This window comes from Hypomesus nipponensis, chromosome 17, assembly GCF_054491055.1.
Source record: "Hypomesus nipponensis isolate SF chromosome 17, ASM5449105v1, whole genome shotgun sequence".
In the NCBI taxonomy this organism is placed as follows: domain Eukaryota; kingdom Metazoa; phylum Chordata; class Actinopteri; order Osmeriformes; family Osmeridae; genus Hypomesus; species Hypomesus nipponensis.
The window spans coordinates 20788745-20810987 of NC_140377.1; the positions used below are offsets into that span (position 1 = coordinate 20788745).

A 22243-nucleotide genomic window follows, 5' to 3' on the forward strand; every position below is an offset into this window, starting at 1 on the left:
AGCGGTGGGACCACCAGATGGTTGTCTGAAGAAGACCGTAGGTGGCGGGTGGGGGTGTAAGGCTGGAGGAGAGACTTGATGTAGTCGGGTGCAGTCCCGTTCACTGCTCGGAAGGTCAGTACCAGAGTCTTGAATCTGATACGGGCCGTGATGGGAAGCCAGTGGAGGTAGATGAGGAGCGGGGTAACATGGGACCGTCTGGGTAGATTGTAGACCAGGCGGGCCGCTGCGTTCTAAATCCTCTGGAGAGGGCGGGTTGCGCATGCTGGGAGACCGGCGAGCAGCAAGTTGCAGTAGTCCAACTTGGAGAGGACAAGTGCTTGGACTAGCAGCTGGGTGGAGTGCTCAGACAGGTATCTCCTGATCTTCCGGATGTTGTAGAGGGTGAATCTACACGACCGGGAGAATGCAGCAATGTGGGCCGTGAGGGAGAGCTCATCATCCATGTCACCGTCGCAAATCCCAGGGTGATTGAGAGATCGTGGGAGATGGAGGGTTTGGCCGGGATGATGATGAAATTGGACCCAAGTTATGGTCACAGTTTTACATAACAAAACATAAGCACGTGCTGTATGTCTAAATCAAGCACAAGCCATATTGAAAGTGTTTGTGTAAGCCAATTCTTAAATCTGATCAAATCCTCAGGTTGAAGGAGAACTCAAATCCCCTTTCCCTGAATCTGGAAAGATTATTTTGTCTAACAAAAATAAGGTTTAAATTGTGGAGTTACATGACGTCATAATCCTGTTTCCTTGTCCTGTTTGTGTGTTTTAAGACAGTGTGGTTGTTTGTGTTACCATCGGCTTAATTATGGGATGTGGTGTCTTAGGTAACAATGCCCCTGATGGCATAGGACACTGCTGCTGGCAAAGTAAAGGTCATTTCTAAGTTATGATTCAATATTGATGTGAAGTTGGATTTAGCTTGTGATCCCTGTCCAACTTCTCAAAGTACTTAATGCCATCCATGCTGGATTGAAACCTACATCATGTCAACAAACTGTTGACTGGCTCTAAAAGATCTGACAGACTGAGAAGGTTCACACTGGCCATATTTCCATGTCCAGCAACACTGTTTCAACATGTCCATCAGCCAGCCTGGGGGGGGGGTCAAAGGTCAGATGAGTTATGACGTCATAATCCAACCACCGCCGTCATAGACAGTGTGGTTTTGAACTATTTTCCGTGCTCTTTGTGTTGTAATCTGTTATGAATTCGCTGACTTGCCCCAGCACAGCACCCAACATTTCCCTGGAAGTCACCTTATAACAAGTGGTCTAGTCGTCTAACTCTTCTCCTAGAGAGAAGTCATGTCCTTCTTGAGGCTGCCTGATTAAAGGACCAGCGAATAAATGATGGCGGCTTCTCTCTCCATCCCAATAATCTTGCGCCTTTAATCCTCACCGGAGCGTGTGAGAGAGCCTTTCAGGGAGACAGGGGATGGAAGGGCGATCAAAGCTCCTGTCCACAGATGAGGGCGCGGCCATGCGTCCTGGGAGATTAGAGTAGGGTGTCTGTTCTCTGCTTCGTGTGAGGTTTAATCATGCAGCCCCCGAGCGGAGCACAGCAGTAATCTGGTGCTGGAGTGCTTGAGGCCAGAGCCATATGCTTCCCTGTTATCCCTGTGACCTGGATAGCAGCCTCTCAGACCACAACCAACACCATGACCAACACCACGACCAACACCACGACCAACGCCACGACCAACACCATGACCAACACCACGACCAACACCACGACCAACGCCACGACCAACACCACAACCAACACCACGACCAACACCACGACCAACACCACGACCAACGCCACGACCAACACCATGACCAACACCACGACCAACACCACGACCAACGCCACGACCAACACCATGACCAACACCACGACCAACACCATGACCAACACCACGACCAACACCACCACCAACACCATGACCAACACCACGACCAACACCACGACCAACACCACGACCAAAACCACGACCAACACCACGACCAACAGTCCTAACAGAAACTTCATGCTGTGCCCCTAGTTTTTATGTTAATATTTATTCAGATAGAACTTAGTGTAAAACAGACTGTGGACCTTGACGTTTTAAATTCATCTTGTATGACCTGTCACTGAAAATAATTACACCTTTGATACAGTTGGTGCTTCCCATCAAATATATCCTTTGATACAAAATATGTATTGAAGTACAACATGTATGTACAAAATATGATATCACGGCAAAACGGCATGGAGCAGCGAAATTGATTGACACAGCAACAAGCAAAGCAACTGAACAAACACTAAACAAGTTATTTAACACGCAAAGTCCAACTGAAAGACAGGTAGCATAGACATTAGGAACAACGTCTCATGGTTTGAAAAGCTCCCTTGTGCAAACTCAGCTCAACCCCACGACACCAACCGCCCTCCTCAGTCCTGCTCCCCCCGGCTGCCCAAGTCACATCCCCGCCAGCCCCCCCTCAGTCCTTCTCCCGGCCCGACTCTCCTCCCCAGCTCTTCCCCTGGTTCTTCTTCCGCGTGCGTTCCGCCATGACCAGGGCCGCCACCACCGTCACCAGGACGGTGACGGTGATGACCAGCACGGTGGCGGTCTCGGCCATGCAGAGCTGGCTGTCCACCGAGGCCAGCGACGCGCCCGCCAGCTGCGGCGGCTCGCGGCACGTCACGTTGCGGTAGTCGTCCACGTGGAGGTGGCGCACGCTCAGGATCTTGCCGAAGACGCGGTGGAGGTCGCAGTCGCAGCTCCAGGGGTTCCCCGCCAGCTGGAGGTGGGTGGCGGCCGTGTGCAGGCCGAGGAGGGTCTTGAACTTGAGGTGGCGGAGAGCGTTGCCCTCCAGGCCCAGCACGGACAGGCTCTGGAGGGGGGAGAGGGCCTCCGTGTCGATGTGGGAGATGTTGTTTTGGCCCAGCTGGAGGATCTCCAGGCTGGGGAGCATGGCCAGGGAGCCCTGCTGGAGGGAGGCCAGGCGGTTGGCCTGCAGGTAGAGGTGGCGCAGGCGGGAGAGGCCCCTGAAGGCTCCGGTCTCCAGGGAGGCCAGCAGGTTGTGGCTGAGGTCCAGCTTCTCCAGGTTCTCCAGGCTGCCCAGGCTGGGGGGGTCCAGCTGCAGCAGGGTGTTGTGGTCCAGGCGGAGCTCGCGGAGGGCCGTCAGGCTGTCGGAGAAGTCCGGAGGGAGCTGGCGGAGGAGGTTGCGGCTCATGTCCAGCTTCTCCAAGTAGGAGAGGGAGAAGAACGCCTGAGAGCAGAGACGCAACGGTTATGACACCTGAGGTAAAACAGGCGAAAACAACTTCGGCGTTTTGACATAAATTCGAAAGTGTATTGTTCTGAATTTTGTTAAAGTTGTTGAGCTTTAGAGACCAAGTTTAATCTCATCTTGGAGCTATTGTCATTGACACTTTTCAGGTTATGGTGACAGTTTATGCGGTGTTTATTTACCTGGCGCTGGAGATGTTGGATGCCACTGTCTGAGAGCACGAGGACGCGCAGAGACCAAAGACCCGCGAAGGCATGCGTCCTCACATCTGTCAGCAAGTTGCCTCCAAAATCAAGGAGCCACGTGCCATGGGGCAGGTTGTGGGGCACGCGCAAAAACCCTCTTGCCCGACAGTCCACCAGGTCCGAGTGCTCATAACAGAGGCATTGAGGCGGGCACCCGTTAGAACAGTCCAACCGTGACAGCGCGACCAGCAGCACACCAGCAAAGAGCATATTTCCAGGGGTTAAATGTGTCCAGCTCATCGAGGTGCAGTTCATTCGCAGATAGCAGGATTAATCAAGGAGAGCGCAGATGTTGTTGGTGGTAGAATTCGTTTTGGTTCTAATCCCTGGTCTCGGAATGTGCTTTAAATACCTGCTGTTCATCTGTAAAAAAGTATAAATGAATGACCTAAAGTCTATATACGACCATGATGCGTCCTCACAAGGGTCAATGTTCGAATGTAGCAGAAAATTGTGGCGAATTGGATGGAGAAAATTTGAAAAACTGATAATACAAAGAAATCTAATAGCATTGAAATTAAGTTACAACAAGAGAACTCAACTCATCACTATCCATTGCTCCATTTAAGCAGTCATAACGCGCGTAATTCGGAATTGTATATTATGCCAAAATGTAAAACATTAACTAGTTAATTTACCTAAAATACGAAATAGGCTACCTTTTATTCGAAATCTGTTGTTAAATATAAGTGCTTACCCCAAGCGAAAACGTAAAATGCTGCATTCTATTTGCGCGTCTCTCTCGGTGAACTCTCACGCGCTCTTTTGCTCTCAAGCTCTAGAGACCCTTCACTAATCCACTTGTTTTTCCTCACCAGCTGTTATCTAGCATGGATGTCTTTTACGTTGGATTTTAACACGCGTTTCTGTGAGTAGTTTATCCACTGTTCACCAACATCCGCCAAAGTAAGAGTCTCTGAAAATTCTCAACATCGGCCACGCTACGTAATAGCACTTCCATCTGTCAATCCATCACACTCATTCTTACATAAAAGCTAAATCCTTTCAGTGGGCAGGCCTATTCACTTGTCTACGAATGACGGCAGTTTTTGCTCAGTCTACATCCTGTACTATTACCCTAAACAAACACAACATGAACTCACCAACACGCACTTACACATACTTGCAAAGCACGTATCATTCCCATTTAAAAAAATATGTTCGACTCGTATGTTTGTATCTGACAGTGAAGAGGGTCCAGGAGACTGATATTGGAACCACCATGGTTGTAAATATTTGATGGAGTACATACAATGTCATGCTGACCGGATATGTACGGAGTAACCTCCCATGTCTCACAAAGCAAATCCCCTCTCGTCGTTGGCTGAGACCACATAAATGTTTCAGTTGGTTTGGGCTTGTATCACGGGGATTTTTTACTTGAGACAAAAACGATGAATGAGATGTTATTCTAACGGACAGGATACAGTACTCATCCTAGACATGCACTGACCAGGCCTGTATTCAGGGGCGCCGTATAGGGAGGACAAGTATGGACGATTCTTAAATTGAAAAACGAATAGAAATGTTAAACTTTTTTTTTCATGGGGCCCAAAATTCCTGGTGGCCCCTGCCTCTCACATGCTAAACTCAACCCTTTATTGCCCATTGACAGACAAAGTAAGCTAGTTTTGTGCTAAACCGTTATTTTGAAGACTTTGAAATTCCTCAGATTTCTCTGTTGGACTTCTGCAGTTGATGCATGGAACCTGGATAGCAGAGATGAACATAGCCACAAGCACCGTTGACAAGCAGATCAGAGTTGTCACGTGTTAGTAAGGTCAGTTATATTCCCTGATCTCCCAAAACATAATCATGACGAGTCATGAATTTGTGTCTTTAGTTTGGATTCAATGTTTCTCTCTCTCCTGGTTGTTAATACAGTCCAGTTGACCCCTCTTCATTCAAGCTATGGGGTTAACTTTGGTTCCATCATCAACATAACACGTTCATAAATCTTCACTAACAAGGTCATATTAAAGATCAATATGGTCATCATCCAAGTCACTAAGTTCCTGGCTGTACTACCTTGGTTTCAATCTCCGCTACATCCTGCATTAGTGTTCTGCCACCTAGTGGCAGTTTGGAGTTACAGCAGTTGTGGACAAGAGGCTGATTATGGAGGCTCTGTAACACATTTACATTATGTGGAGTTCCTTGATGGATACTTATCTGCATAAATTATACACTTTTTGAAAATGTAAAACTTTGCCATTTTCATTATGATTAATACCACGACCACACAAAGACCTTTCTACTCTAAAACATGCTCTGGAATTCACTCAATATCATTAAGCATTTGAAGAAGCCAAAACACAACAAGCAAATGTACAAATACTTCTTTTTTTTTTCACTTTTTTTTATTTATTTATTTCCATGTTACTATTTAAAAATAAAAAATAAAATACTGGGAAGGAAACCTGGGCGCGGGCAGCGGACAGCCGAGGTGTTCTCGCCGCGGCCCAACGGCGCCCCTCAAACTCAACCCCACTGGCCTTGCAAGGAAGCCTCCAATCAGGCTCCCGTTAAAACACGAGGCCGGGGAGGGGGCTGCAGGGCCAAAAGGCCTCACCACCCACCCACCCCAGCCTCCAACATGGCAAGATCTTATTTTTAAGTACATTTGTTTTCTTCCAAAAGTGAATACAAACATCTCAATGAGATAAATCGACTGATTGATCAATTCTGGAGTCACACGCGAGGGTCTCGTCTGACCACAGGAATTGGCCAACGCAAGTTCACTCTCTCTCTCTTTTTTTTGTCTTGAACGGGCTAAGGAGGAATGCATTGAGTCGGAGGGAAGAGACATTATTCGACCTGCCGTTCTCAGTAGGCAGGCGAGGGGGGAGGGAAACAAACGGAGCCCGGACCCATTTAGAACACAGCCCAGTCTCACGGAACACAGGCCAGCATCGCTCCAGATTCTAGAACCCAGGTGACTTTCATAGAAGTGGTCCCATCGTGGAAGAGGTCATGTATTGTAGAATCACGGACCAGAAAGGAAGACGGGGGGGGGACGGGGGGACGGGGGGGACGGACAGACCAGGTCGGTCCCCATATCTGGTCATGAAAATATGGAGGTGTTGGATAAACAAGACAAAGTACTGAGAAAATGTCTTTAGACAAAAGGAGTCTTGGGTAAAAACCCACATGGCTGAACAGAAAATGTGACCACTGAACCGAGTAAAGAAATTGGGGCCAAATAAGAGATTATAAAAAGTTTGATTCTTCACTGACAAAGACAACCCAATGTCTTGTTAAACTAGGTAGGCATCCTTTGTGGACGCTCTTGTACTTGCATTCTGTAAAGTCACCAGCCCAAAAACAGATTGTTATGCTTTAAGCTATCAAAATGTGTTCTTAACAAAACAGTACTTCAATTTTAGAAAATGTAATTTTTCCCTTCCTTGAATTCCTATCCAGGTTAAAATATAGGAAAATCATAAAAATAAAAAATAAAAAAAAAGTTAGAAAAAGTTAGCAAATGAGATTCTTTTTAGATGAGATGGTAGGAAGAGGAGTGTGCCTTGAACATCTGGATTATGACGAGGAGGAAAAGAGATCGTAAGGGTCTACGACAGGGTGTTTAAATAGGTCAAAATTATATTTGCTTATTCTTAAAATTGCCCCCTCCAATGTGGGTGAAAACTGTGGACATTTGCTGACTGTAGTTGAGGCTCATACTGGGGGTTAGGGACATTGATGTAACGATGGACAGAGGGAGGAACAGGAACATTTACCATGTTAGCCAAGAGCCCCCGCCCCCCCCTTCCCACCCTGCGGCAGAACCCCCCCCGCTCCTCCCCCCCCCCCCCCCCTGCAGCAGAACCCCCCCCCCCCCCCCCCCCCCCCCCCCCCCCCCAGGTGTGATCTTGAAGCTCATGATGACAGAGCAGAGGAGTCCTTCTGTGTTAGCTGGGCTGGTTGCCGCGGCACCAGCTTCTGACTCTCCACGTCTCGAAAGTGTTTCTCCACCTGAACGGAGGGGGGGGGGGGGGGCAGGGAGGGGGGGGGGGTTGAACAGGGGGGGAGGGGGGACATGAACATCACGTCACCTAGGATCACAACATTGCAATTCACACGCTGCAATTTCCATAGAAAATAAGCTTTTAAAAAAAAAATATATATACAGAGTATATTTACACATTTTCATGCTTTATTGGACAGTTTGAAGTGAAGTGTGACAGGAAAAGTAGGGAGAGAGAGAGAGAAAGAGAAAGAGAGAGAGGGGAAGACATGGAGGGAAAGGCCAAGGCCGGATTTGAACCCTGGCCACTGTGGTAAGCCCTCAGCCTTATCTGGTGAGCTACCCACCGGGATCTCCTTTTCCACATGAACTAAGTCACTAAGCCTTCCCTCAGCAGTCTGGGGGGTGAACAGAGGGGGAGGGGTCATGTACTCACTATTTTGCGTACGTGACTTAGCGCGCTGCCCTCCTTGCCCTTGCAGTTATCCGCCTGGTACGGAGGGGTGATCACCACGTCGTCCATCACCAAGATGTTCTTCTCCTGCCATTTGCAGTCTTTGATGCTGTAAGCACACACACACGCACGTCAAGGTCAAAGAAGGACACGGCGCTCACAAACACCAAGTGTCGGTTTGAAGCTGCGCGTATCTGTCAAAAGGCGGGGTGAGACTGTCGTCGGAGGGGGGCGGAGCCTTACGTTTTGTGTATGGTCTGGAACAGCTGCTGGCCCTCCGCGGACACGCCCGCACTGATGGCGTACGCCTGGGAGAGCTTGTCCTCCTTTTCCGAGCGCGCTCTGTTGGCAAGCTGAGCCGCCGTGACGGGAGAGAGGAGGGAGAGAGAGACAGTGACGTGAGACAGGAGAGAAGAGGGAGAGAGACAGCGACATGTGACAGGAGAGAGGAGGGAGAGAGAGACAGTGACGTGAGACAGGAGAGAGGAGGGAGAGAGACAGCGACATGTGACAGGAGGGAGAGAGAGACAGTGACGTGAGACAGGAGAGAGGAGGGAGAGAGAAACAGTGACGTGAGACAGGAGAGAGACAGTGGCATGTGACAGGAGAGAGGAGGGAGAGAGAGACAGTGACGTGAGACAGGAGGGAGCGACAGCGACGTGAGACAGGAGAGAGAGAGACAGTGACATGAGACAGGAGAGAGGAGGGAGAAAGAGACAGTGACGTGAGACAGGAGAGAGGAGGGAGAGAGAGACAGTGATGTGTGACAGGAGAGAGGAGGGAGAGACAGTGACATGTGACAGGAGAGAGGAGGGAGAGAGAGACAGTGACGTGAGACAGGAGAGAGGGAGAGACAGTGTCGTGAGACAGGAGGGAGAGAGACAGTGACATGAGACAGGAGAGGAGGCAGAGAGAGAGACAGTAACGTGAGACAGGAGAGGAGGCAGAGAGAGAGACAGTGACGTGAGACAGGAGAGAGGAGGCAGAGAGAGAGACAGTGACGTGAGACAGGAGAGAGGAGGCAGAGAGAGAGACAGTGACGTGAGACAGGAGAGAGGATGACGGTACAATGACGTCTCACTAAAGCTCCAGAAAGACAAGGCCTGCTGAGCTGACTTCATATTCAGACCGAAACAAAATTGTTCAGGTGGCCGCATTTGGTTGACACCGCTAATATAAAACAGGTTATTAATTGAGGCTTCTTCTTCTATGAGTGAATGAACCTGACATGCATTTCCCTTGCCCATGGGGGAAAAGCTGTAGGCATTCCATCATCTGCTTCAGGTTACACACATGGTACAAAAGGAATGAGCCCCCCTCCATTATACTAACCGCATAGAACAAGAAGGAAGGCTGAAACTGCTGTGTGTGTGTGCGTTTGTCACAGACAGCAGCCTTACCTTGCCGACGTTGAGAGAAGCTAGTGGAGGAGGGGTCTCTGCGCGGTCGTCGATGATGTCGACCTCAGAAACATAAGCTAGGTTGACCAGGACCACGTCACTCAGGTTCGCTTTGCCACTGGAGGGGGCGCATTCTGAAGGGGGGGGGGGGGTCAAGGAGAATACGGCAATACACACACACACACACACGGTGTGCATAGCTGGTATGGCCTTACTAGACCAGGCCAAGAGAACAAAGATCTCAGTATGCTATCGACGCTAGGCTGCCAAGATGGTCTTGGGCTGTCAGAAGAGGAGGGTTCTTGGCTCTGTCTCGTGTTCCAGAAGGCCTGGAGGGGAAGGGGGGTTCTAGAACGCTGGAGGTCCCCCGGTGAGACACCCACTTTCCCGTCCCTCTGACTCCGCCTCTCCAACCCGAGGGCAGCCTATCAGACGCTCCCGGGACACCCTGGGAACGCGCTTGACGGTCGCCATGGAGATGGGTCCAGGAAAGAAGAAGAAAAAAAAAAAAGTGCGAGAGGAACAACAATTGTGTCCCAGTGGGGTGAGGGGTGGGACAGGCACAAGTAGTGACAGACAGGGGGGAAGCAGCAATCCAGCCACAGGGAGAGAAAGGAACAAGGGAGCAATTATTCCGGCTATGCGTGTGCGCCCAAGGTGTTTTGTATACACAAACCGGTTGGGGCCGAGCCATCCGCTCTGAGCCTCCAACCGTCTACAGGGCAGAGGGACAGAACACGCTGTACGAAGATAATGAGGGGAGTCAGGTGGCTGAACGGTGAGGGAGTCGGGCTAGTAATCTGAAGGTTGCCAGATCGATTCCCGGCCGAGTCAAATGACATTGTGTCCTTGGGCAAGGCACTTCACCCTTGCCTTGGGGGGGAATGTCCCTGTACTTACTGTAAGTCGCTCTGGATAAGAGCTTCTGCTAAATGACTACAAATGTAAAAATGATGCAGGCTTAGTCAGCTTGTCAACCACAGGATGTCAGATGTCAGGCATTGGGGTTCATGACGTGCATTCCATGGGCCTGCTCTACGGCCAGGCTCATCCATTGAGGGGGTCAAAGCCTGTGAAGGAAGTGGGTCCTCTTTGGATGGGACAACACTGAACCACAGGATCCGCAGCAATCCAAAACACCGCGACAACTCTTGGCCTGGTCCTACGAAACGATGACTGTTTTAGAGACGAGCAACGCTTCGAGCAAAGCCCAAACGCAACGATGGTTTCAAGGCGAACCGTCGGACCGAGTGAGCCTGTCAATTGACCCTGGCGATACATGCTTCCTAGCCATGTGACGCACGTTCCACCATGAGACCTTTTCATCCTGAGGGCCACAATTAAACTTGCTCAGAAGAACACGCCACACAGCATACCCAGCAGGGTTATCTGGTGGTCCAGCATACTTCATAGACTTCAGCCTGTAGAAGAAAGCCCAGTTTCAAGCCAGGCGACCCAGCAAGCCAGACGACGGACTGCGTGACATCACAGCGACCTCTCCGTCTTTCCCGACGAACGTCACATGACTCAACAGGAAACAGGAACCCATAGATGGGTTTTCTGACCTCTTACGAATGAACTAAGTTCCAACTGAACGAGGTCACAACATATTCAAGATGAAACAAACACAGTTAGGCTGATAACTGTAACCAGAGCTTAAATATGAACTGTGATGTGGTTGGTTTGGTCCAGCAACAGCTGCTGTAGTGAATGTAACATGGTATATACTTGTATAATAGTTAACGCTAGAGGTTTGTTCCTTGACTATTACTTACTACTAGTTAAAGCCCACCAAGGTCCCCCTGTGGACTGGAGAAGATGTGGAAATACAGACATCAAGTAGAAAGACCTGAAGCCAATTAGGAATGTGACTGGTAATACCTACCTAACGTCTCCGTTTGATAAAAACCTGCCTGACATTCAGAGAAGATGCCTCAACTGCCAAGAAACGAAACAAGAAGTGCAAGGGGTTTGGGGAAAGCTTACTATCACGCACAGCCCTGACCTGTCTAGCTTGTTAGCTAGAGCTAGTTTAACTATGTTAGCTGAATCTCGGAGCCTCTGGCCTACCCATATCCAAGTAGAGAAAGGGGTCACATTTCCGTTTACCAGTCATCAGGCTACAGTTTGCACCGGCTTTCAATGTCACATTTATAGACAATGCAATGTGGCCTCGCAATAGCCATCTATCATTACAATGTAGCTACATCGGTACAACGTGAGGAAATTTGAGTTAGCAAAAGCTAAGCTAGCTAGTTCGCTAGGTGTTTAAACGGCATCCAAGCTATCGCAATACCTAGATTAACTGCTTATGCTGGTTAACCTAGATAACTAGGTTCTGAAGTTTAGAAACAAAGTATGTTTACAGTGGCTAATAAGGAAGTCAAAAGGAATCCCCATGTTTGCTTGCTGCAAGCTAATTTGCCGGGCATAACGCCCCTTAAAGCTGCCAGATAGTGATCCATAGAGGAGTGTTAACTCGCTGGCCAGCTAACTTTAGCTACTGCTAGCTTCAACGTAACAGCTCCTTGACATGCCGTCCACTTATTATAATAGCTTTACATTGGGCTGGCTAGCATCATGGTATAGCAAGAGAGCTAATCCACCCATACAGCATTATAGTCAACTTGCCAGCAAACCCGTAAAATAACTAGGCTAGCTCTTGACAAGCCAAGTCAGTTGAAAAATATTTGTAAGAAAGGTTCAGCCGAAGTATTTATTACTTGAACAAGTTAGGACATATATCAACACATTTTACGATCCAATCATTAACCATCTAACAAGCTAACTAGCAAGTGTGCTCAAGCTAGCTGGCTAGCTAGCTAACAACACTTGTGTGGATCTCAATTTGGCAGGAGTGACCAGTTACCCCAAGGCCCCTTGCCGCCTTGGAGACCACCGACTCGCTGCCAACGCAAAATGGGAAAAGGATACTCAAAGTCAACATCTTGGACTGGTAGTCAAAGGCAACGACCTCTCCTTGAAGTTGCTGTCCCAAGCAGGTGAGGCAGGAGACTTGACTCCCGACACTAAAATACTCCCCCGGTCCTGGAGCCGCCATCTTCTCCGCCAGGAAACCCGGAGCGCTCGGTTCACGTACAAATCACGCTGAGGCGTCACTGCCAACAACGTATGATATTGATGGGTGTGTCACACGAAAGAACGGGAACAATCCTGGAAATGTGTCAAATAACAAAACACAGTAACATTGATTTGAAATAAAATAATATGATTAGGAAGGCCTGTATTTGGGACGAGTGCAGGTGTTGATATACACCTGCACAATACATTTGTGATTTGAGGTCATAATAAGGTTATGTCCTCTTAACCTTGCTAATCCAAGGGGGGACAACCCCGTAACAGTAGACTAGTTATACTTGGGTACATATGTGAAAACATTCCTGTATTTGGCGATTCATGCATTTTAAACAATTTATGAGTTTTGAATCAGCTAGTTTAATAGGCCTACTGACTAGTTACTGCAGCAACCTTTGCACCAGTTCACTCATTTACACAAAATGCCTTTTCAACAGTTGAACAAACATCATGTTTTGTGTGATGTTATGTAACACATTTTAAAATAAGTAGTCTACTTACAAAACGTCAAATGCACCAAATGTTTGTTTGACTTAGTGATTATGATGACCATAATTACACAGGGAGAACGTTTGACCTTTGAACTCTTCTGCTATGTTTGCGCCATCTGACTTGGTGGGACCTCGTTCGTCCTAAATGTGGGGTTGAGCTCCACCAAAGCCACTTCCACAACTCCAACATCTGTTCATGGAGAGAGGCATATCTGTATGTATATCTTCTAAAGCCGTTCATTAGTTTCACGCACGCAGCTTCCAAGCAACACTGGGAAAGATTCACACCGTTGCTCTGTAGCATCTCTTTGTACTGGAGCAGTGAATCGCTTTATTGAGTTTCAGACAATTTAAACAACAGGCCCACTTAAAAAAACAACAACAAAAAAAAACAAGAGAAAGAAAAAATAGGTGCATGTCACAACATTACAATGAGATAAAAAAGGGATATATATATATATATTTTTAAATGTACACAAAACCTGAAATAAAACAGTAATTATTAGACTGAAGATTCCCTTTTAAGATCCTTACTGCACTTGCACTATTACCCACTGAGTGGAATTGTGCACAATGCAATTCATGAAAAGAAATAAAGAAAATAGATAATTCAAAGGGACAGCGATTATCATCAATAATAGTCACAGTAATAGATTGCTCAAATAGCGTGTATTGCACATGTGTACACATATATGCATTTATATACACGTGAGTAGCAATTAGTATAAACATTTGTATTGTCGCGAGAGGAAAGCATTTGAAAGAAGAACACATGAAATTAAGGAATGTGCTTTGATCAGTTCATAATGTCTGCATTTAATTATGACCAGAGGAGAGAGAAAGAATATATTCAAAATATAAGGTAAAAGACGGTCACATATATTCAAACATCCAGCCACAGAAAGTGAATGTTAAAACACCAGTTCAGTGGAGGAGACACAATGTTAAGAGACATACTTCTCTTTCCAACGTCAAAAAAATATACAATTACTCTTTGAACCTCGACGATCATAGGTCACTACATATACACAACGTATGAAATATCAATAAATATACATTATTTACTGAATAGCAAAATAGTGTGTGGCAGCAACAATAAAGCTATATCTTCAATGGTGAATAAGTCAATATCCTTTAGACACACACACACACGCGCGCGCACACACGTGCACACGCACACACACACACGCTCACAAACCTGGATGTATTCCAGTATCTGTTGAATACAATAACAAAAAGAATTCTGCAAGGCCCTATTAGAATGGTTGCCACTCGTAGCAGTTGTATCACAGGCAACTGATCCAAAAACATTCCTTTCCTAAAAGTAGTCGCCATCTTTTAGTCTTTTTTTGTTGTTGTGGCCACCCAACATCACCCCAAGAAACCGATGTGACCCCTAGTGACCCTGCACCATTCTATAACCTGCCAGACGGACTGTAGATCAGAGCCTGATCAACCAATCAATCAATCAATCAATCAAAAAATAGCAGAATTCTGCCAAACCCACGGCACCAGACACATGACAGTCAGTAACCATTAGAGCCCATGCCATTCATACACAGTGGAGAGACACGACTATGAGCACGAACCACGCGGTCAGTGACAGAACGAAACAAGGGGACACAAAAGTCCCTGTAGTGAACGCTCCACTCAGACACAGAGACACAAACCACCCACACGAGCCAAGGAAAACCCTCTGTGTACAGTATAGAACATGCCAGAACAGCCCCCCCCCCTCCCCCCCTAGTCCACAAGACAACAATGCATTTGGCTCAGATCAATTAAGTAAAAACAAAGTTCTGTGAAACAGCCAAATACAGTGTCTGTATCTGAGGTGGTTACCTCACCGGCCTCTGTGCTTCTGACTGGGGAAAGACTGCTCCACTGGAAACCAACACAAATAAACGGCCAAACAACTGTTGGTACATCAGCGGATCGTATGAAGGGGGTTCAAAGAAGGTAGTGTTTTTTTCGTAAGAATTCGAGGGACGCGGAGCAATGTATCCTTCGCAAACGCACCTTTGCCTTTACAAGTATGTAGTGAAAGTGCAATTTACAGTCTTGTGACATTGGGGATCGTAAGGGCCTGGAGAAAGAGGACAGATAGCCGGCTAGGAGACAGGACAGCGCCAGTATTGATTCTGTCAACGCTTGTCAGACACAAACACAGTAGTAAGATGCCAGAGACTCAGTCAGTCTACGTCTGTATTGCTTGAGATTGAACAGAGGCAAACATGCCAGGCAGACTTTGATGATGCACCACGATCTGGCGTTCTATACTAGTAAATGAAACGTAATTAGTGTTCCTTCACAAGGTTACCTTATAGGATCTGCGAATAACCCCCCTGTGCTTCTCGGGTATCAACGGCAACGACCTCAGAGACAAACATTTCATTAGTGTCATCCATGCTGACCAATCAGGGCAAGTCAGAGGCGGATCAGTTTAGTGACCGTTCATCTGGTGTGTCGACTGAAGACGAGACGTCCAGCCGTGGCTTGTTGGGGTATTGCAGTGTCTAAGGTGGTGCTCTTTTCTGGCTATGTCACGTTCCCCGCCCCTTTAACCTCCCCAGTCACCTAGCGAGTCTTGACTGACAGTTACAACAAAAAAACGATATCAAATCCGCCCGCTCACCGGAAATAAACACGCCGTCACCTGTTGGGGCAGGCGAGAAACGAGACGTATCAAGATGTCAAGTGGAAAACAGGACCACAATGTGCTTAGTTTGGCGCCTTTTACTTGAAACCTTCGTTTTTCTTCTCTCAAATATAATATTCAAATCCAATTTGATTGGATTAACACTGTAATATTTAAGTATTCATATATATATATATGTTATTCAGTTTTTGTATGTTTTTTTGATAAAAAAAGAAAAGAAGAAAAAAGCTCATTTAAAAAAGTGACCGTTGACCTTTTTCAGTCTGTCCTCCAGCAATCAATGGAGAACGGCAGAGTAGAAGGACGTGTGGCTGAACAGGAAACAGTATTTACAGATGACAGCGTGTGACATAGCGATAAAAGTAGTTGGTCTTCGTAGCGGTTCCCCCCCCCCAAAAAAAAAATCGGTCTCAATCCCGCAAACGGCTGCAATGTGCAGGATGAGGGACGCGGGCTGCAAGGACCATAGAGGGGCGAGTTTCAGACCTCTGGACGTGTGACCACGCGTTCAGACAGGAAGGAAGCAGAACATGACGAGAGAGAGAGAGAGAGAGTGAGAGAGACACACAGTAGAAGGTGTAGAAGCATGTGCTTCCGCTGTAGATGGCTAAAACAGTGCGTGCTCTGGAGAAAATTAAGGCATTTTCAAAGAAACAAACGTAAGGATAACGAGTGCGTTGGTTTGTCTGATGTCTGTGTCCTTGTAGGTGGTCGTGAATTCATTTGGGGGTTTTCGTATATATATATTTATATAAAAGGCACCGAGTTCTTCCAAATCCAAACGTCTTCCTCCAGCCCCGAGACTGCCGCTAGTAGCTTCCCCCGCTGTGCTCCCTCAGCCCCCGGGCGAGAGAGAGACCACGCGGTCCGCAGGAACACCCAGTCCCAGCCCTTCGTCAACACAGTTCCTCCTCGTCCAGGCCACGGAGGCCGTCGCACCAGGCCCGCGAGTCACGTTTGACAGGCGGGGTGAAAAGCGTCGGGGGCTGAACGGAGCCCTCTCGGTCGCCCTGCACCGTGTCCACGGAGGAGCGGAGGGTTCCAGAGGGAGAGACAGACATGGCTTGAGTACTGGTGGAGAGGTCCGTCAGTCCCCGCGGCAGAATTCCCAGCCCCCACCTCCAATATCAACCACTGCAATCTCCTGCCCTCAGCCAAAGGAATATACAGTATAAATATACATATATATATATTTGCATATATATATATATCTATATATATATGCAAAATATGTGTATATGGCACACACATAAAGCCACATATATACGTTAAACACATATCATATACATATATGTTTGTGTGCTTCCTTTTACATATTATTTGAACAGACACATAGAAATACCGATATGCAAGACACAGTAAAGGACCAATAGGGGGCGCTCCCGATGACGAGAGCGCCGATCTGTAGATATAAACCCAGCCCGCTCCCCTGTAGGGGGCGGGCCGTCCGACACAGTATGTGAGGAAGTGCGTGAGGGAGCTCTTGTGTTTTGTTTCAAAATCTTTTTGCTGCTTGATGGCTTTTCTTGAGTTTGCGTCCTGAAAAGTACAAAGTGTCACGAGAAAATGTACAAATCGGCTCCGCCGCTCAGTTTCCGAGGAATACAAAAAAAAAAAAAAAGATGAAGAAGAAGAAGAAAAGACGCGTTCGTCCGAACAGGCCTTGCCTCTCGACGGCGTGTCCCCCCTCGGCCAATCACAAACGTCCCACAGAGTGTTGGACCCCGGAGGACTGGGCGTGTGTTCCGTCCTCTGTCCCTCCACACACAAACACACGCGCCCGCACACTCATCACCCACAGGCTGAAGTCATCCAGGCCGGATAAACGGAGGGAAATGAAGGGTGGAGAGGAGGGGGGGCCGGGAAGAGGTGAGGTGACTGTCGGAGACTCGGTGCCGGAGGTGGAGGAGAGACCAAAGTTTCTCCCGGCTGTTGTCGCTTGCATCCTACAACACAGGCTCCTCCTCCATCGGCTCCTCGGTGGACCTGTGGGAATGGGTAAACAGGAAACGACATCGTTACCCTCTGTGACGTCACGTCCCCACGGCCCAGAGTGCGAAACTGTGTTTGTTTTTTGACGGACGGAGGTATACCCTGGCCCAGGCCCCTCCCTTACCTGCTGGTCTCCGTGGTAACGCTGTCGGCGGCCGGCTGTTCCGTATCCACGGTGAGGGAGGCCATGGCGGTGACGGTGTCAGCCTCGTCCTTCTCCCTGCGCTGGGCGTCCAGCAGGGACTGGCCCACAGTGGGGGCCAATCTCTGGACACAGCCCCAGTGTTTACCTGGACCAGAGGGGAGGAGGACGTCAATACCCATGCTGCCTCTACTGGAGTACAGTGTGTGTGTGTGTGTGAGTGAGTGTGTGCGTGAGTGTGACTCACTCTGGATCTCTATAACCCTCTCCAAAGAGGCGGAGGCTTTGGGACAGGGCTTCTGCTGCAGAACTGACAGGGGTACTGGGTCCAGCTGAAGGAACCAGAGGAGGAGGGGGGAGAGGGGTGTGTTATGACCCAGGAGGGAGGTGTGTTATGAACCTAGAGAGAGGTGTGTTATGACCCAGGAGGGAGGTGTGTTATGACCCAGGAGGGAGGTGTGTTATGACCCAGGAGGGAGGTGTGTTATGAACCTAGAGAGAGGTGTGTTATGAACCTAGAGAGAGGTGTGTTATGACCCAGGAGGGAGGTGTGTTATGAACCTAGAGAGAGGTGTGTTATGACCCAGGAGGGAGGTGTGTTATGAACCTAGAGAGGGGTGTGTTATGACCCAAAATACAATTTTATATACACACCCCACGAATAACTAAATTCAATGATTTAATATTTAATAAAAAATAACTGAAAAGAACAAAAAATGATTAATAATTAATAATGATGTTGTGGTGTGATGAGACCCTTCCCAGCATGCAGCAGTGACTGTGAGAGCATCGTCGGCGCCCGGCCAGACGGGGGCGCCGCGGCCGTACCTCGTCCCCCAGCAGCGCGGCCACGCACGACTCGGACGCGTCGCAGATGGCGGTGAGGTCGTGACCCCCCTCCAGGGCCAGCACCACGCGCCCGCCCGCCAGCTTCATCAGCTGCTTGGTCAGGTGACCGAAACCTGGGCGGAGGAGGAGACGGTCAATACAGCCGTTCGATACGGCCGCCGATCGCCGGCGAGATCAACAGCCACGAACAGCAAGTCACGTGCGTTACAGTTAAACTCGGAAATCTATGAAAACCGGCCCATGAACACGTCACCTTTGTGTCACCTTTGGGCCGACTATAAAAAACGACTTATACTTTTCAACTAATCCTTCCGTTGACAGCAGTGTAGTGCTACCATACTCCAGGGGGGGGCAGTAGCGTAACACAGATGGGGTGTGGGTTAGACACACAGCCACAAAGTAAAAAGGTGAAGAAGAAACCGCTCTATCAAATCCAACGAAGGGCAGAGCGAACTGAAAGCCGTGTGAAAACAGGCCGTTTCTGACCAGAGACAGAGAGAACCAGAAAGTTCCAGAAGGTCCCACTCACACTTGGCAGTGACGTTGTATCCCCCGAGCGGAGATTGGTGTCCCTCCACGGCATCGAACCCGGCGGACACTAGGACCACATCGGGGGAGAACTCGTTGGCTATGGGCATCACCACCGTCCTGGGGTAAGGGAAGATTCTGGTTTGAAAAGATCTACAAATGGCAGAGTGTTGACGCTGCACAGGAGCGCAGGTTTGGTTTTCAAACGTGGATGGGACATACATAATTCATACATAATGCAACCTTTGCCCCTGGAGCAGAGTTAGCCTGTGTAGATGTTGAAGGCTTTGGGAGTTGAGTTGGAGTCTGTTTACCTGAATGCTGTGAGGTACTCTGCGTCGCCCATGGGAGGGTCCACCCCTCCTGTCCAGGCGATGTTGACGTTAAAGCCCATGCCTGGACCAGCCCCCACCTGGACACCAGAACACACAAACACACTCACTCATCTCTGACTGCTGGCACAGGAGGATTCAGGTTGATGCTTTGGGTATGAACTTTGACAGACAGACAGACGGACAGACAGGAAGAGAGACAGGCAGAGAGACAGACAAGAATAGAGACAGGCAGACAGACAGACAGGAATAGAGACAGGCAGACAGACAGACAGACAGACAGACAGACAGACAGACAGACAGACAGACAGACAGGCAGACAGACAGACAGGCAGACAGACAGACAGAAAGAGCGACAGGCAGGCAGACAGGCAGAGAGACAGACAGGCAGACAGACAGACAGAAAGAGAGACAGGCAGACAGACAGACAGGAAGAGAGATAGGCAGACAGACAGACAGACAGACAGACAGACAGACAGACAGACAGACAGACAGGCAGGCAGGCAGGCAGGCAGGCAGGCAGGCAGACAGAAAGAGCGACAGGCAGACAGACAGGCAGACAGACAGGCAGGCAGACAGACAGACAGAAAGAGAGACAGGCAGACAGACAGACAGGAAGAGAGATAGGCAGACAGACAGACAGACAGACAGGCAGACAGGAAGAGAGATAGGCAGACAGACAGACAGACAGACAGACAGACAGACAGGCAGGCAGGCAGGCAGGCAGGCAGAAAGAGCGACAGGCAGACAGACAGGCAGACAGACAGGCAGGCAGACAGACAGACAGAAAGAGAGACAGGCAGACAGACAGACAGGAAGAGAGATAGGCAGACAGACAGACAGACAGACAGACAGGAAGAGAGACAGGCAGACAGACAGACAGACAGGCAGACAGGAAGAGAGATAGGCAGACAGACAGACAGACAGGAAGAGAGACAGACAGACAGGCAGACAGACAGACAGGCAAACAGACAGACAGACAGGAAGAGACACAGACAGGCAAACAGACAGGAAGAGAGACAGGCAGACAGACAGGCAGACAGACAGACAGGCAGACAGACAGGCATACAGACCTCCTCAGGTGCCCCACTGCCAGGGAAGAAGTTCCCGTCGTCGTAGCGATGCAGGGATATGTAAAGCACGTTGGGGTCGTTATAGAAGGCCTGCTGTGTCCCGTTGCCATGGTGAATGTCCTGGAGGGGTGAAGACAGTAGATGAGAGTAGGATTCTAACGTTCTAAAATAAGTCAAAGTGATCCAGTTCCTAAGACATCAGACTAGTTGTCTAAATGGAGGGATGGATGGTGGATGTAGGAGTGGAGGGATTAATTAATGGAGGGATAGTGTGATGGATGAAGAGAAGGATGGAGGGAGGCAGGATGGAGGGAGGGAGGCAGGATGGAGGCAGGATGGAGGCAGGATGGAGGGAGGATAGATGGTGGGGTGGAGGGATCTTCTAAACTAACTCAGAGTGATTGGGTTCTTGAGGCGTGAGACGGTTTGGTGTTAGCCCCATGTGAAGCCCTCGTTACCCAGTCCACCATGAGGATCTAACCCCATGTGAAGCCCTACTCACCCAGTCCACTAGGGATGGGCATAATTAATCGACGATCGATTATCGATCATTAAGAATGTCGTCGATGACATTATTTGTTCATCGATAAAACTAATGCGTGTTCTGTTGCGTAGTGCGAGTCTTGAAGGAATGCAATGGATTTCGCTATGTGGCAGCAATTAAACATTTTACCAAACGAAGCCAATGTTTGGAAAAAAACACCACAGGCCTACTCAGTTACCGGCGAGTTTCCATGTATTTCAAAAGTAAACATGAAGAGGTCACGGCGAAGTGTAGCGTGAGACCATTCTGACTTAAAAATGACTTTGCTCACTGCCAACACTGAAAGCTGAGTATAAATTGAACTCCTCCACGACTCAAATGATGTACCACTTGAAGAACGTCCATCCGACCCTGGTTAGTGGCGGTGCATCCTGCTCTCGGTGTTAGCACGGAGGAGCTGCGATGCACAACGAGCAGAGAAAATTACCCAATGGATCTCCAAGTCCATCGAGATGGATATGCTACCCTTAAGTATTGTTGAGGGCGAAGGTTTTTATGAAGCTTTGTTAATTAGCCGGAAAAAAACGAGGGTCAGTTGTGCTTGAGCACCGGCTTCTAGCTGTCGGCTCCGCTTCTAGGAGTTACAGAAATAGTTGTTCTTCTTGTAATAGCTACAGATCTCAATGCGGAAACACGCTGTGTCATTTTAATATACCCTATAAATAGTGAATTTTAATATAAAAATGTTAATGATTAATCAAAAATTGATCGTTAATTCTCCCGTCGATCGATTAAGACAGTTTAATCGAATGCCCATCCCTACAGTCCACCATGAGGATCTAACCCCATGTGAAGCCCTCCTTACCCAGTCCACCATGAGGATCTAACCCCATGTGAAGCCCTCCTTACCCAGTCCACCATGAGGATCTAACCCCATGTGAAGCCCTCCTTACCCAGTCCACCATGAGGATCTAACCCCATGTGAAGCCCTCCTTACCCAGTCCACCATGAGGATCTAACCCCACGTGGAGCCCTCCTTACCCAGTCCACGATGAGGATCTAACCCCACGTGAAGCCCTCCTTACCCAGTCCACCATGAGGATCTAACCCCGTGTGAAGCCCTCCTTACCCAGTCCACGATGAGGATCTTCCCCACGCCCAGCTTCTGCTGCAGCAGCTTGGCAGTGACGGCCACGGAGTTGAAGAAACAGAAGCCCCTGCACAAGCAAAAACACAAACACCAGCCATACTTCAGAGACTCAGATGAAC

At 48.6% G+C, this 22243-nt stretch overlaps 3 protein-coding genes across 9 annotated transcripts in view; all 3 read right to left on the reverse strand.

Moving 5' to 3' along the window:
• Positions 1-2467: 2467 nt before the first annotated feature.
• LOC146253985 (uncharacterized) lies at positions 2468-3870 on the reverse strand. The gene is made up of 2 exons (XM_084678484.1): positions 3445-3870; positions 2468-3241 (listed from the first exon to the last, which is right to left on the reverse strand). The coding sequence occupies exons 1-2, from the start codon at positions 3760-3762 to the stop codon at positions 2468-2470; spliced, it is 1092 nt and encodes a 363-aa protein (XP_084534610.1). The 5' UTR covers positions 3763-3870.
• Positions 3871-7362: 3492 nt separating this feature from the next.
• lsm12a (LSM12 homolog a) lies at positions 7363-12441 on the reverse strand. Its single transcript, XM_084678904.1, has 5 exons — positions 12263-12441; positions 9329-9462; positions 8172-8281; positions 7911-8037; positions 7363-7482 (listed from the first exon to the last, which is right to left on the reverse strand). The coding sequence occupies exons 1-5, from the start codon at positions 12387-12389 to the stop codon at positions 7387-7389; spliced, it is 594 nt and encodes a 197-aa protein (XP_084535030.1). The 5' UTR covers positions 12390-12441; the 3' UTR covers positions 7363-7386.
• A 777-nt stretch (positions 12442-13218) lies between these two features.
• hdac5 (histone deacetylase 5) overlaps positions 13219-22243 on the reverse strand; it is a 61323-nt gene continuing 52298 nt past the window's right edge. For all 7 annotated transcript variants that reach the window (XM_084676686.1, XM_084676689.1, XM_084676688.1 and 4 more), the window contains 8 exons: positions 22104-22191; positions 20491-20610; positions 19400-19497; positions 19087-19205; positions 18537-18670; positions 17956-18040; positions 17691-17856; positions 13219-17560 (listed from right to left, as the gene is read on the reverse strand). In XM_084676686.1, coding sequence (XP_084532812.1) covers positions 17521-17560; positions 17691-17856; positions 17956-18040; positions 18537-18670; positions 19087-19205; positions 19400-19497; positions 20491-20610; positions 22104-22191 — 850 coding nt within the window. In that variant the 3' untranslated portion in view covers positions 13219-17520. The remainder of the gene's footprint in view (positions 17561-17690; positions 17857-17955; positions 18041-18536; positions 18671-19086; positions 19206-19399; positions 19498-20490; positions 20611-22103; positions 22192-22243) is intronic.

What these genes read in the sequence shown, in the direction of transcription:
- LOC146253985 (XM_084678484.1), bottom strand. Translation starts at nt 3,762, where the DNA reads ATGAACTGCACCTCGATGAGCTGGACACATTTAACCCCTGGAAATATG. An exon ending in TCCAACATCTCCAGCGCCAG is followed by an intron (nt 3,242 to 3,444) that starts GTAAATAAACAC and finishes CTCTGCTCTCAG; the next exon opens with GCGTTCTTCTCCCTCTCCTA.
- lsm12a (XM_084678904.1), bottom strand. Translation starts at nt 12,389, where the DNA reads ATGGCGGCTCCAGGACCGGGGGAGTATTTTAGTGTCGGGAGTCAAGTC. An exon ending in GTCCAAGATGTTGACTTTGA is followed by an intron (nt 9,463 to 12,262) that starts GTATCCTTTTCC and finishes CCCCCCCTTCAG; the next exon opens with AATGCGCCCCCTCCAGTGGC. An exon ending in CTTCTCTCAACGTCGGCAAG is followed by an intron (nt 8,282 to 9,328) that starts GTAAGGCTGCTG and finishes ACGGCGGCTCAG; the next exon opens with CTTGCCAACAGAGCGCGCTC.